The 16,210-nt window shown below is 44.7% G+C and overlaps 1 protein-coding gene across 1 annotated transcript; it reads left to right on the top strand.

Moving 5' to 3' along the window:
* Window positions 1–3,294: 3,294 nt before the first annotated feature.
* meis3 (myeloid ecotropic viral integration site 3) lies at window positions 3,295–16,210 on the top strand. Its single transcript, XM_066703804.1, has 12 exons — window positions 3,295–4,192; window positions 10,712–10,845; window positions 11,041–11,185; window positions 11,386–11,436; window positions 11,784–11,834; window positions 12,213–12,362; window positions 12,553–12,664; window positions 12,981–13,126; window positions 13,640–13,716; window positions 14,174–14,232; window positions 14,436–14,519; window positions 14,700–16,210. Exons 1-12 carry the CDS (start codon window positions 4,181–4,183, stop codon window positions 14,933–14,935), a joined length of 1,257 nt encoding a protein of 418 aa, XP_066559901.1. The 5' UTR covers window positions 3,295–4,180; the 3' UTR covers window positions 14,936–16,210.

Here is a 16,210-nt window from a genome sequence, read left to right as displayed (position 1 = left end):
GAGGAAGGGAGGTAGAGAGTTACAGCCGGGCTTGACAGCACAGCAAAGGAGATCAAGAGGCATAAGGAACTAGAGAAGGCAAGCCCTCGTAAAAAGAGAGAGAGTTCTGGCGGTCTGCTCTTTCAATCCTTCGTTCTGTCCCCCTCGCTGGGCTGTTTGACGCTGTGAACTCTCTCCACTGATTGTTGTGTTTCCACAGGTCACTGCAGTCAACTGGGTTTACAGTCGTGTCAACGACGCCAACAGGACCTCACGGTGACACTGCTAAAAACCCCACTGCTGACTGACAGCTACAGGCCACACAGTGTAGGTCGTGTACTATAGTCCACACAGCGCTGGCTCCAGTCTGGGCTCTATACTATACTATAGTCCCCACAGCGCTGGCTCCAGTCTGGGCTCTATACTATACTATACTATAGTCCACACAGCGCTGGCTCCAGTCTGGGCTCTATACTATACTATAGTCCCCACAGCGCTGGCTCCAGTCTGGGCTCTATACTCTAGTCCACACAGTGCTGGCTCCAGTCTGGGCTCTATACTATACTATAGTCCACACAGCGCTGGCTCTAGTCTGGGCTCTATACTATACTATAGTCCACACAGCGCTGGCTCCAGTCTGGGCTCTATACTATACTATAGTCCACACAGCGCTGGCTCCAGTCTGGGCTCTATACTATACTATAGTCCACACAGCGCTGGCTCCAGTCTGGGCTTTATACTATACTATAGTCCACACAGCGCTGGCTCCAGTCTGGGCTCTATACTATACTATACTATAGTCCCCACAGCGCTGGCTCCAGTCTGGGCTCTATACTATACTATAGTCCCCACAGCGCTGGCTCCAGTCTGGGCTCTATACTTTACTATAGTCCACACAGCGCTGGCTCCAGTCTGGACTCTATACTATAGTCCCCACAGCGCTGGCTCCAGTCTGGGCTCTATACTATACTATAGTCCCCACAGCGCTGGCTCCAGTCTGGACTCTATACTATACTATAGTCCCCACAGCGCTGGCTCCAGTCTGGACTCTATACTATAGTCCCCACAGCGCTGGCTCCAGTCTGGGCTCTATACTATACTATAGTCCACACAGCGCTGGCTCCAGTCTGGGCTCTATACTATACTATAGTCCACACAGCGCTGGCACCAGTCTGGGCTCTATACTATACTATAGTCCCCACAGCGCTGGATCCAGTCTGGGCTCTATACTATACTATAGTCCACACAGCGCTGGCACCAGTCTGGGCTCTATACTATACTATACTATAGTCCCCACAGCGCTGGCTCCAGTCTGGGCTCTATACTATACTATAGTCCCCACAGCGCTGGCTCCAGTCTGGACTCTATACTGTACTATAGTCCCCACAGCGCTGGCTCCAGTCTGGACTCTATACTATACTATAGTCCCCACAGCGCTGGCTCCAGTCTGGGCTCTATACTATACTATAGTCCCCACAGCGCTGGCTCCAGTCTGGGCTCTATACTATACTATAGTCCACACAGCGCTGGCTCCAGTCTGGACTCTATACTGTACTATAGTCCCCACAGCGCTGGCTCCAGTCTGGACTCTATACTATACTATAGTCCCCACAGCGCTGGCTCCAGTCTGGGCTCTATACTATACTATAGTCCACACAGCGCTGGCTCCAGTCTGGACTCTATACTATAGTCCACACAGCGCTGGCTCCAGTCTGGACTCTATACTATACTATACTATAATCCCCACAGCGCTGGCTCCAGTCTGGACTCTATACTATACTATAATCCCCACAGCGCTGGCTCCAGTCTGGGCTCTATACTATACTATTGTCCACACAGCGCTGGCACCAGTCTGGGCTCTATACTATACTATAGTCCACACAGCGCTGGCTCCAGTCTGGGCTCTATACTATACTATAGTCCACACAGCGCTGGCTCCAGTCTGGGCTCTATACTATACTATAGTCCCCACAGCGCTGGCTCCAGTCTGGGCTCTATACTATACTATAGTCCCCACAGCGCTGGCTCCAGTCTGGACTCTATACTATACTATAGTCCACACAGCGCTGGCTCCAGTCTGGACTCTATACTATACTATAGTCCCCACAGCGCTGGCTCCAGTCTGGGCTCTATACTATACTATAGTCCCCACAGCGCTGGCTCCAGTCTGGGCTCTATACTATACTATAATCCCCACAGCGCTGGCTCCAGTCTGGGCTCTATACTATACTATACTATAATCCCCACAGCGCTGGCTCCAGTCTGGACTCTATACTATACTATAATCCCCACAGCGCTGGCTCCAGTCTGGGCTCTATACTATACTATTGTCCACACAGCGCTGGCACCAGTCTGGGCTCTATACTATACTATACTATAGTCCCCACAGCGCTGGCTCCAGTCTGGGCTCTATACTATACTATAGTCCACACAGCGCTGGCTCCAGTCTGGACTCTATACTATACTATACTATAGTCCACACAGCGCTGGCTCCAGTCTGGACTCTATACTATACTATAATCCCCACAGCGCTGGCTCCAGTCTGGGCTCTATACTATACTATAGTCCCCACAGCGCTGGCACCAGTCTGGGCTCTATACTATACTATAGTCCACACAGCACTGGCTCCAGTCTGGACTCTATACTATAGTCCACACAGCGCTGGCTCCAGTCTGGGCTCTATACTATAATCCCCACAGCGCTGGCTCCAGTCTGGGCTCTATACTATACTATAATCCCCACAGCGCTGGCTCCAGTCTGGGCTCTATACTATACTATAGTCCACACAGCGCTGGCTCCAGTCTGGACTCTGTACTATACTATAGTCCACACAGCGCTGGCTCCAGTCTGGGCTCTATACTATACTATAGTCCCCACAGCGCTGGCTCCAGTCTGGGCTCTATACTATACTATAGTCCACACAGCGCTGGCTCCAGTCTGGACTCTATACTATACTATACTATAGTCCCCACAGCGCATATATACATAGATATACACATTCTAGCAAGAACAGGACCAGAATAATAAGATAAAAATAAAATTATTAGCCTACTACTACCATTAGTTATTATTAATAATAGTACGAGAATGTGTTACACTGCATGTAACTGTGTGTGTGTGTTACTGTCAGAAAGTTGGTCGTTTTGTCAGTGTTTCTACCAGACAGTCTGTCAGTCAGTGTGTGTCAGAGCCGCTCGACAGAAAGTGCGCATTGATAAAATGTGTTTGCTGATTAGCGGGTGATGCGGGACCCTGCGGTGTTTCGACCCCTCCAACCTCACCCCCCACCTTCCTCCATCCCTCCTTCTCTCTTTCTTTCTATCTCTTTCTTAACGAAATCATCGCTCATTTCGCGGTGACAAGTCTCCCATCACCACCGCTCGGCGTGTCGACGGGCAGCTGCAGCGACCAAAACACACGCGTCGACACAAACCGCGCTTTGCCTGCTGCTACTATAACCACCTTCGGAGCCGAGAGACAGGAGGGAGAGCGACAGAGGGAGATACCGACAGAGAGACACACAAACAGGGAGATACCGACAGATAGAAAGGGCGAGAGGCGACACACAAGAGCTCATGCCCAGCACACGCACTCCGCTCACTCCCGGAACAGCGCCCGGCCCCGCCTGACACCGAGCCGAGCCGAGCCGAACCGACCCGAAACTTAGCGGTCTGGGGGCGGTGGAGAACATCTCTCCGATGTGATTTTAATTATTATTTTTCCATCTGTCTCTCTATATAAGTGTGTGTGCAAATATTTATATAGCCTATGTTCATATGTACAGTTATATCTCTTACACATAGAGGCTAAAAGGTTGAGACTGTTATTGATATTATTATAATTATTAATATCTCCAATATTAAAGAGCACACTTTGGACGATGGAAACGATTGGACGTGCCGAACACACAGCCGACTGTTACTGTTAGGGCTGCTTTAAATACATATTATAACCCCATTGTTATTTAGCAATAGAAAAGCACCACATACACAGGATAAATATAACCTCTCTCTCTCTCTCTCGCCTGTACATACATAGATATATAAATACAATTCTCCACATACTTTTGTAATCATTCTTTTTAGTATTAGCTTTTTTATATTCGTATTTTGTGGTGGGGTATTGAAGCCCGGACTCCGCTGCGCTGGACTGCCGCTCCGCTTCCCCCACTGGCCGGCCGGACTGGTCTCTCCCTACTCGGATGGAGAGGAGGGTAGGTCCCGTTTCAATGCTATTTTGTTGCTGGTTACGCCGCCGCCGCTGTACTGGTCTGTATTTGTCGCTGCACGTTTAGATTCGGGGTTTCTTTGAGTGTAAATATGTTTTCATGTGCTTATATATACATTTCATCCACAAACACGCACATACCCTTTTGCTCCATCCCTCGCTTTCTTGTCCTCTCCACCTGTCTATTTATTTATTTCTCCCGCCGACCGGCTCGATCTGCCAGCACCGGCCGGCCCATGAGCGCTCCAAGGCGGCTGAGCTCCCGGCCTCGTCACCGAGAGAGCGGAACTGCGTCCTCATCTCTAAAGAAACCCTTACACTAGCTGTAGGTTGCCCCGAAAACTTAGTCTCGCGTAATATTATGATGATGATGATTAATAATCATAATAATAATAATAATAATAATAATAATAATAATAATCAACTTGCAGTGACATGCAATTAAGACGACATAGATATGGGCTAGATATTTGAAAGTAAGTCAATATTATTTATTACTACTGTTGCTTTTATCGCCTCTCTCTGACTGGATAATTTTGCTAGGATTGTGAGTTTTTTTTAGCAGAGAAAAAGAGAAGAGGGAAAAACTGCAGAGATAAAACAAAGAGTGTGCATGGGAGAAATTAGGGGACAAATAAACAAAAAGGACGGCAGCATGGGAATAAAACTGAACACAGAGACAGATGAAGACAAAAAAGTGTGTTCAGCAAGAAAAAGAAAAAGAAAGAAAAGATGAAAGAGAGACAGGGAGACTGTATGTAGGTCAACTTTTTTGCTACACTGACTCCGGCGGCTCTGCGAGTCTGCATACTGGAGTCACAGGACACACAAGCGACCCGCCGCTCTCCCCCCGCTGACAGGACCTGACTGCTGCTCCCTCCCGGGGCTGGAGGCCGGGCCGAGGCGCACTGCCCGCCCGCACAGAAAGCTGTCCACATCCCCTGGAAACCATGACCGTTACATTTGAAACGTTTCCGCGGAAACAAGCGGGTGTTTCAGCTTTCCTTATAATAGCAAGCATGCTATGATGATGATAATAATGATGATGATGATGATGATGATGATGATGATGATGGTAACAATACTAATGCTAAACTATCAGCAAATAGCTAGCGTTACTGCTAGTTAACATTGTTAAAGCATCATCACTATTGCTACTACTGTGGCTTGCATCAACAGTAGAAGTAATTATTTTTACTACTAGTATCAGTTGCTACAGATAGTATCACAAATAGTATCACTACTAAGAGTATAATTATTAGTATAATTGTTGGTATAAACCAGTAGTAGCGACATTATTATTATTATTATTATTATTATTATTATTATTATTATTATTATTACAAAGTTACATAGTCTGAGTTAAACCAGTATTTGGATATGGGAATATTCTTTTTTAAGTTACAGCAGCACAGTGGGCCTCACGCACAACACGGGCAGAGGCAGGCAGAAAGACGCCGCTCGGTGTGTGCTTCAGTGGGTTTTAATCGAGAGAAGCGGCGTGGTTCCTGACACGAGTTGTAGTGATCAGTTCTCCCCGTCTGTCTCTCTTTTATCCATTTGTCTCAGATCCCCAAAACTTATTTTGCCGACTAATTTCGCTGTACAGGACGGTGTGCAAAGTTTACAATCATTCTAATGCAAAACATCAGAAACAAAAGACAAAGCAAACATATTAAGCAATTAAACTCTAACAATATTAGAATACTGTAATGTACTTATTTGTGTACAGGGGTATTGTTAAATAAGTATAAAAGTTGAAAAATAATGTGATTAAGCTGCATATTTATGATACGCAAATAATGTCAGTAGAGACAGTATTTTATTATTTTCCCTCTGAAGATGTGTAGTATGAGTTTGGTGGGTAACTCTGGGGCATTTTTGTGAATCAAAAATCTGTAGTTTGATGACATATTTTTAAACTGTATTATTGTTTTATAATAAACCTGTATAATGCGTGATATTCGCACCAAACTGTGATTATTGACAATGTACTGAAACACCGCTACACGTTTCTCTCTAGACTCATGGGGCAGTGCAGACTATATTCAAACCCCGAATAGACAACAACACCAGGTTGTGCTGAGAATACAGAATATTGTGTTATAGAATTAGGATACAGAACGTGTGGTGTTTTGTGTGGATTCTGCAACTTAAAACAGTATGAACATTAATCGTGTTTTCATCATAACATTATTATTATTAGTCTTCGGTGTCTGGTCATTAGCTAGTATGCTACTTTTGAAACTAATTAACAAGTTACTAACGCTACAGAAACACGTCGCCACTGTCCCTGCGGATTTTAAATTAATTGTGCGCTCTATGTACGTTACATCGTATGTATTTTGCATAACAAAGTCATTATCGCCGGAATAAAGTCATTTATAACTTTCAGCCAAAATACACGATGTCATATTTAAATGTAACTAATTAAATAATTAGCCATTTCTCCAAGCCCCATTCAAAGTATGCATTTATTTAGAAAAACAAGGAAAGAAAGATTGCAGTTTGGTTCTTGTAAATGTAGATTTTTAAATGCATGCAACGGAACACTAATTCTCGGCGCTATGCAACTGCAACAGCTTTTCTAAATAGTAGTTATTATTGTTGCTTTTAGTAGTAGTAGTAGTAGTAGTAGTAGTAGTAGTAGTAGTAGGAGGAGGAGGAGGAGGAGGAGGAGGAGGAGGAGGAGAACTACTATATAATATCTGGCAAAAAAAAAAAAAACAGCACTTGTAGTGTGTTACAATTGGAACATGGTGTCCAGAGTCTTGCATCTTTTCATGACGTGCCGTCCCGACTGATCAGTTTGATTCGCAGTGATTAATGGTAAACACTAGATGTGATTATACAATTCTTCCCAAGTAGTTCTTCCATTTTAGCAGTGCAATCTTAATGCATGATAATTGAATACTATTATAGCAGTTTAACACACAGCACAAAGTTTAACTAACATTTTAATTGAACTATTATGCAGTTATTACTTATTACCGTTAAAGCCATTGCCTCTTTTAATAATAATAATAATAATAATAATAATAATAATAATAATAATAATAATAATAAATTCGCTTTTTGTTACTTTACATTTCAGGTACATTTATTTCTGGATACAAATACAGTATAACAATTTGATGTGTTTTTGTGTTTGTTTTTGAAGTCTTTGTCTTGAATAATATTCAGATGTAAACCAGTTCTCTTTAAACTAAACACGTAAACCAGGGCAAATTGTAGTTTTACTCATTATATGTTTTTTGTTTTACCCAAATAAGTTTAAGGTTTTAATAACAACAACAACAACAATAATAATAATAATAATAATAATAGCTGATAAATCTATCCACGCATTCAAAGTGAAAACTGTAATACAGTCTTACACAATGCTAAGGATATATAACAGGAAATACATAAAAACAGAATGTACTACACACAGTAATACAGGGAACGAGTTATCCTGCACAACTTATTTGACCTTAGCACTTGCAGTTGTTTGTAGAATCGGGTTTGTCATGATGGTGATAATAGGCCTAATAGTAATAATTATAGTAATACATTATTATTATTATTATTATTATTATTATTATTATTATTATTATTATTATTAACGGACTGGTTTAATTTAGAGCCGCTGCCCGTTGCTTATTATAAACACTTTTTTGAATAGTTTTAACACCAATTATGTTTTTGTCTGAACAATATTTGGGTTAATTTACTGTAATGGGAAAGTCAGCGCCGGGGGCCGAACTGCTGTTTCCCAGCGTGGTGTCGCTCAAGAGACTCACCCGCCACTCCCTGACAAACCCCGGGGAGAAGCGACACTGTGACCGCAGTCTAAAATCCTCTGGTAAATAAATAAACTAACACTAACTTATCAACATACTATAAGAATGTACTGTAAATATACAATACAAACGTGTATTACCTGAACCTAGGCTGCTGAAATTTAAAAAGACTTCTGAAAAAAATAAAATTATCCTGCAAGTTTATACCACCGCAACTAACCTATTGTAAAGACATTATTTATTAATGTTTTATCTCGTTGAAGCCGTAGCAACAGCCGCTACAACGAAATGTGTTTAAACAATAACGTGTCACTAATCACTGTCCGTGATTCAGGACATTTTAACCATAACCAAAGTATATTTAACAGCGGCACCGTGCGAAAAGCTTCACGAAAACGTCAGTATTTGTGAAGCACAGTTTGTGTGGCATGTCGGCGTGTTGGGTTAAAGATGTTAGCTGACGCTGCTGTACACTACAGTAACGAAGACGATCCCTATAAACAATCTGTACAGTGGTAAGTGTAGTTCACACACTGTTGTGAACTGTCCAACACAAACACAAAGTCACAAGAGAAGTAGCCTATAAGTAAACATAAGAGAAACACATTTTCCACTGTAGCAAGAATATTGTTATTACCAGCAGATACCAACATCATCATCTCTTTTCATATTGCCAGAATTCAATTATGGCTAATATTCCATTGTGTGGATTTTAACATTGTATTCCGACGAAGACACAGACCAAATCAAAACGGTGCCCTATCGGCGAATCGCAAATTACAAAACTTGTAAATATATATGAATTATAACAGTATATATATATATATATATATAAGCAGTAGAAAGTGGCCGACAATAAATTGAACCGCGATTGGGTATCAGAAAATCATTTGCCATTGGCGTCTAGGTCAACGTTTTGTTTAGTCAGGTCTTTTGCGTAATTATAGTATGAACAAGTGCTGGTGTTACCACCACTACTACTACTACTAATATAACAATTGGGTTTCAAACAATCGGAAAGAAACAAAAAAGGCAATATCACAGAAAAAAGTTTACAACCCCCAAAACCCTATAATAGCTAGGCCACCAGTTGTTTCACCCTTGGCAAAATTGTGTAAAGTGTGTAAAGTTCATGCATATTCGAAAGCAGTGAAGCGTAATTCAAGTCTATGGGTTACCGAGTCCCCGACCTTCAAACACATAAATTAAACAACACAACACACACTGTAACACAACACTGTTGTGTTGCGCTGGTGTATATTATTATTAATTGTATTAGCAGCAGCAGTAGTACTAATATCGGTAATATAAGATGTAATGGGAGCTGATACGTTGTTATTAATATAACTGCAGGGAGAACGCCAGATCCACAGGCCGGCCATCCGATCGCTTTGATGTGGGTTTGAGTGACAGGCCGAACCCTGCCACCATTCCACGCGTGAACGGCTCGGGGCGCTGTGTCCCCGGGCACGCGTTCATTAATAGACGGTATTTACGAGGTGTGCGGGTGAAATTGCCGCCTTCAAATCGGCCTCCCCCTCTCGGCCTCTATGCTGGACAATACACAAGAATGCCCCCCTAGTTCAGAAACTAAAGTAACACCTTTGGCCTGGGGATTAGCTTGATACAATCTGCTCTAAGGCTTAATTGAATACAAATAGAGTTGAAAACAGGACATTGTTTCTTGTGTTACAATTCTCACAGAATAAAGTGTGTCAATGTTTTGTATAAACTAGACTGGAAAGGCACAGTATAAATCCGCATTGGAAAACTGTATTAATTACATTGTATGGAACCAGTCTGCACCATGGTTGTTTACCTGTGTGTGTACTATGTGGATAGAAAGTGTGTAGGATTCAGTGTGTAGTGTGTATGTCATACAACGAGAGTAGTGTGTGCATGTGCATTAAACTGTGTGTGTACAATAGTGTGTGTAAAATACAGTGTAAAACCACGTATACCGTATGTGAATGTGTTTATTAGCTTTGCAGACAGTGGCTGTGTGTGTGTAGCTGTGTAGACTGTGACTGTGTGTGTAGCTGTGTAGACTATGTGTGTGGAGTCATGTAAACTGGCTGTGTGTGTGTAGCTGTGTAGATAGTGGCTGTGTGTGTTTGTGAGTGGAGCTGTGTAGACAGCGGCTGTGTGTGTGTGTGTGTGTGTGAGTGGTGTTGTGTAGACAGCTGCTGTTTGTGTGTTTGTGTGAGTGGTGCTGTTTAGACAGCGGCTTTCTGTGTGTGGAGTTGTGTAGTCTGTGTGTGTGTGTGTAAAGCTATGTAGACTGTATGCATGTGTGTGTGTGTGGAGCTGTATAGACTGTGTGTATGTATGTGTGTATGTGGAGCTGTATAGACTGTGTGTGTGTATGTGGAGCTGTATAGACTGTGTGTGTGTATGTGGAGCTGTATAGACTGTGTGTGTGTGTGGAGCTGTGTAGACTGCAGCTGTGTGTGTGTGTGTGAATGGAACTGTGTAGACAGTGGCTGTGTGTGTGTGTAGCTTTGCGGCACGCTGCTGTGGGTACAGTGAGGTGGTGCTGTGTGGAGGAGCCGGGTAAGCGCACATCAAAGCCAGCTGGAGAGACAAATTAGCAGGAGGAGAGACACTAACTACTGCAAACCTGCCTCCCACTCACTGACACTCTCTCTCTCTCTCTCTCTCTATCTCTGTGCAGTGTCAGAGTACAGCACTGTGCATTAACACTCTTCCTCTTGGTCTCTCAGTATGAGCAGCTGCAGTACCCCTCAGTGGAGTCGGTGTGTATGGGGGGGTTTGCTCCACCCTTGAGCCAGACCACCCCCTACACTCCCCAACGGGGGGTTGATGGACTCAAACACCACAAGGACCAGATCTACGGGTCAGTCAGAATATTATTAATATCATTATTATTATAGCCACACTGTGGTGAGATAAGCATTAAACTGTGTATTTAGATGTGTGTGCATGACAGTGCGAGTGTTGTGCTGTTGTGCAGGCACCCGCTCTTCCTGTTGCACGCCCTGGTGTTTGAGAAGTGGGAGTGTGTTACAGTGAGTGTTGTTTTGTTGTGCAGTCATCCGCTCTTCCCGCTGCTTGCCCTGGTGTTTGAGAAGTGTGAGCTGGCCACCTGCTCTCCCCGGCAGCCGGCCGCTGTGTCCCTGAGTGACGTCTGCTCCTCTGACTCCTTCAATGAGGACATCAGTGTCTTCTCCAAACAGGTACACACACTAACACTCCCACAAATTGACAATCACTGACACTCCCACACATTAACACACTGACACTCCCTCACATAGATACTCAAACGCATTGACATTGATACACACACACACACAGACTGACACTCCTAATAATGCTCTCACACACACAGATATGATTCTTATTTTATTATTAATATTGTCTTTCTGTTGATTTTCAGATCCGCTCAGAGAAACCTCTTTTTTCATCGAACCCTGAACTGGACAACTTGGTACGGCTGACCCTCTAAATAACAAATTCATAATGCATGGCTCATTTACTAATACCTTTTTATGAGAGTCCTGGTGCAGAGAGAGAGAGAGAGCTCCAATCAAGCTGTCCCTTCTCTCTCTCGCACCAGTAGCTCACGGGTGTGTCAGTGTATTAGTAAGTCTGTGCAACAGTCAGTGTGTCAGTGAATTTGTGGTTTGTTCCAAAGCCCTGTCTTGTCCGATTTTGTAGTTGTGGGGTAGTGTTGTATCATCTAAACTGTCAGTTTGTTGATATTATTGAGAATTAATGACTTACCTTCATTCTCTCTGCCCTCCCTACTACCATCTCTCTCTCTCTCTCTCTCAGATGATTCAAGCCATCCAAGTTTTGCGGTTTCACCTGCTGGAGCTGGAGAAGGTAATGGATCACAGGTCTTAGGTCAGAAGTCCATGATCCATAGTGTTCCTTTCCTCTCCCTCTCTCTCAGCCCTCTGTCAATATACTGTCATGTCCAGTTAGTCAGTCAGTGTCTGTACTAACCCTTCCCTCTGCCCCGTCTCTCCCTGCAGTGTTACTGTAACGCAGTGTCCAGATGGTGTGTCAGTAGTAACTCACCATTTCCCTCCCTGTCTTTCTCAGTTCAGTTGTTGAAGTGCAGTATCAAATACAGAAGTGGGACAGATGTTGTATATTAACCTCCATCTCTCTCTCGCTCTCTTCTCCTCTTTCATTCTCCAATCCCTCTCTCTCCCCATCTCCCACACTTCTCAAACGCTCTCTCTCTTCTTCTCTCAGGTGCATGACCTGTGTGATAATTTCTGCCATCGCTACATCACCTGTCTGAAGGGGAAGATGCCCACAGACCTGGTGCTTGAAGACCGGGAGGGTGGGTCTAAGTCCGATTTGGAGGATTTCACTGGCTCCTGCACCAGTCTGTCAGACCAGGTGAGTCTCTGACCTATGGCAGCTGGAGAGGCAAAGAGACACTGTTGAATTTACACTTATTTTACTTTAAGTTTTTAAGTCTGCAAGAATACTGTGTGTCTGTTTTAACTTCTCTCTCTTGGTACAGTATTAACACCCCCCCCTCTTTCTGTGCAGTATTAGTGTATAGTGTATTAATCTCTCCCTGTAGAATCTCTCCTGGCTCCGGGACCCTGACGATTGTGTGTCAACGCCCTCTGGGACCCCAGGCCCCTCCTCCTGCGGCCTGCCCTCTCACAGCACCGACAACTGCAGTGACAACGGTACACGGAGGCACCCTAAGACACTGAGAGACATCCATACACGCTAAGAGAAACCCAGACATGCTGAGAAACACCCAGATACACTGAGAGACACCCAGACATAGTGAGAAACACAGAGAGACACCCAGGCACACTGAGAGACGCCCAGACGCACTGAGAGATAAGATACAGAGAGAAACATTAATTGATACTCCAAGAGAGATTGAGAGACACTGGGGGACAGAGACACATAAAGACTGATACACTGAGAGAGACTGAAGACACTGACACACTGAAAAACACTCATAGCATGCCTGTCTGCATGACTGTCCTGCAGGGGATGGACTGGACACCAGTGTGGCATCCCCCAGCACAGGAGAGGAAGACGAAATGGACAGAGACAAGAAAAACAACAAGAAGCGAGGGATCTTTCCCAAAGTGGCGACAAACATCATGAGAGCCTGGCTGTTTCAGCACCTATCGGTAAGAACAGAGAGAAAGGGAGAGGGAGAAAGGAAGAGGGAGGGAGGGAGAGAAGGAGGGAGCAAATGAGAGAGAGCAGTTATTCTCTGCGCTTAGTTAGTCAGAGCCCTGTTAACGAGCGAATGGTAATTAGGGAATAATTGAAGCAATTCTAACGACTTTCACAGAGAGAAGAGCAATTACTGCCATGCCATTAACCCCTCCATCACACAGGGGGGGAGATCATCTGAATGTGAATAAGTGTAATAAGTATAAATGTGTGTGTTAAACCCCACCCAGTCTTGTGTGAGTGCCTGAGCAAGTGCGTCAATCAGTCTGTACAGCAAGGACAGTGCTGCCAGCTTGGTGTGTGAGACTCAGTGTTATAACCCTGCGGTGTGTCAGCGTCTGTGTCAATCAGTATGTCAGGGAGTCCAATACAAGGACTTCACAGTGCTATTACTATAACCCTGCTGTGTGTGTGAGTACAGCACAATACAGTACCATAACCTTGCTGTCTGTGTCCTCCCTCAGCACCCATACCCTTCAGAAGAGCAGAAGAAACAGCTGGCCCAGGACACCGGCCTGACCATCCTGCAGGTCAACAACTGGTCAGTGCTGGTCACCAGTTATCTGCGATATCTGAGCAATAATCAATAACTATCAACAGCTTAGCCTTACAGCTGTTTCAGCATTTGTTTCTTACAACTGCTCAGTGCCAATTAATGCCAATCAAATCCTGATAAATAATCAATAGCTTATCTGTAACAGAACCCAACTCTGTCTAGCCGTCCTGCAGACCCAAAACAGCTACAATACCTTACCAATAATCATCACCTATCGATAATACTTAAAATATTATAGTTCTAATAACAAAAGCTTGATAGTGCTACTTGTAATCAACAACACCTCTCAGATCTATACATGTATAAGTAACATTTCCCCCTCTCTGTCAGCTTTCCCTGTATGCTAATAACTTCCATTTCCTTTTCTCTGGTACCCCCCTCTCTCACCCTTACATTTTGCCCCCCCTCCGTTCTTCTCTGCCTATCTCCCTCTCTCCCCCAGGTTTATCAACGCCAGGCGCAGGATAGTCCAGCCCATGATTGACCAATCAAATCGCTCAGGTCAGACCCCGCCTCTTTTGTCTCTCCTACTCAGCCTTTTCCCATCTGTAGCTCACTCTAATTTTCTCTCCCTATTTCAGATTTTTCCTCTATTTCCTTCTTTGTTATCCTCCTGCCTTCCTTACATCTTCAGCACTGTTATAATAGTGAGCCCTGAGTGCACTGTGGTAAAGGTATGTCTGTCTCTCTGTTGCCCCCTATAGGTCACAGTGGCCCCTACAGCCCCGAGGGGGCAGCCATGGGGGGGTACAGCTTGGAGGGACCACACCTGGGTCTCAGGACAGCAGGTGAGAGACAGAGAGAGGAATGGGGGAAGAGATAAAAGAGAGGGAGACAGGGGTACTAGGGGATAGGGAAGAAGAGGGGGTGGAGAAAAGAGAAGTGAGAAAGGGAAGTGGAAAAGTTCAGTGGTAGAGTTCAGTTGTGCTTTGTTGACCATCTCTCTCCATCCCTATTTCTCTCTCCAGCTCTTCAGGGAGTGACTGGGCTGCCCACAGATTACCCCAGTGCAGTTCTGCCCCAGCCTGGGTACCCCCCCACTTCCCACCTTCCCCCCCACGGCCCCCCTTCGCTGCGGCACCCCCCGTCGCTGCCCCCCTACCCTCCCCCTCACCCAGCCATGCTGCTGCACGCGGCCCAGCCCTCCGCACCCCCCCCAGACTCCCTCCTTGGAGCACAGACACTGGACATTCACGCTCACTGACGCACTGAAACACCAACACACTGACACAGATAAACCTACACACTGACTATTGCACTGACGCACTAATGCACCAACACACTGACACACTGTCCCAGCTGCACGTTGTCACACTGGTAAGCTAACACTGATGCACTGAAACACTGATACACAAGACACCGGCAAAAACACTAAGGCACACTGGCACTGAGACACTGACACCCCCCATGCCCTCAGTGAAGTGGTGCTTGAACAGCATCTTCACTGCAGCATCAAGGGTGGTTGGGAATACAGAGGATACAGACAAGTGGCTGGAAGAGATCTGTGGGAGAAGGGGGAGTAATGACACACCCCAAAGCCCTATAGCAAGGCAGATTGTGCAGTACAGGAGACGAGCTACAGAGGGACATGGCGCCATCAACTGGAACCCCATCAATCTGCGATGCAAAAACAAGGCCTTCACTAAGCACCCGAGGTCTGACCAGAACATTCCTGGTTGTACTGGTGTGACACTGGTCCAGCGGAGCTTTGAACTAGGTAGCTAAGAGTTCAGGAGCAAATGAAGACCATCTTGAGTTCCGTTCTGAAGTTCAGGAATGCCGTTGTGGAATTCTTAAGTTCTCGTGTTCTGTTGTCGCCAGGGTGACTCTCTTCGCCTTTCCCAAAGTTCTGCCCCCTGAACAGCAAACGTATTAGTATGAAGTGATTTGAGTTTATGAAAGCCAGTCTTAGGCACACACTCATACATAAACACTCACTCAGGTACATAGACAGACACACACACATACTCACACACTCATAAAGACACACACAAACTGATAAGAGACAGATAACCACACTCACAGATTCATTCACACATATACAGACCCAGATACACACACTCTCAGACACCCACCCACCCAAGCCTCCCTGTCCCACCCTCACACGCCTACAGCCACACCACCCCATAGCTTCCACTACACTGCACTGCTACACAGCTTAGGTAAAACAACTTGACAACTACACCTCCACACTAACACTACTGAACACTGCACAACCACACAACCACCGCTCAGCCTCCACTGCTCCCTTCCTCAGTCTCACTCATGTGGGGCTTTTCGAGTGAAGGACAAAGAAACTTCCAATTTGTATGATCTTATTTAATTTTATTATTTTCTGGTTGTTTAAAAGGAGAGTGACCATGAAACACATCTCAGTGTGGAGAGAATGACATCGATCTGTTGGCGCTGTATTAATTTTTTTTGTTGTAATTTTTATGATGATCTTATTTGAAGATAATAAATAATGGAAAAAAAAGTC

The sequence above is a fragment of the Amia ocellicauda genome, chromosome 5 (assembly GCF_036373705.1).
Source record: "Amia ocellicauda isolate fAmiCal2 chromosome 5, fAmiCal2.hap1, whole genome shotgun sequence".
NCBI lineage: Eukaryota > Metazoa > Chordata > Actinopteri > Amiiformes > Amiidae > Amia > Amia ocellicauda.
This window is presented reverse-complemented; position numbering and strand designations above follow the sequence as displayed.

What these genes read in the sequence shown, in the direction of transcription:
- meis3 (XM_066703804.1), top strand. An exon ending in ACCCTGAACTGGACAACTTG is followed by an intron (nt 11,437 to 11,783) that starts GTACGGCTGACC and finishes TCTCTCTCTCAG; the next exon opens with ATGATTCAAGCCATCCAAGT. An exon ending in ATCCTGCAGGTCAACAACTG is followed by an intron (nt 13,717 to 14,173) that starts GTCAGTGCTGGT and finishes TCTCTCCCCCAG; the next exon opens with GTTTATCAACGCCAGGCGCA.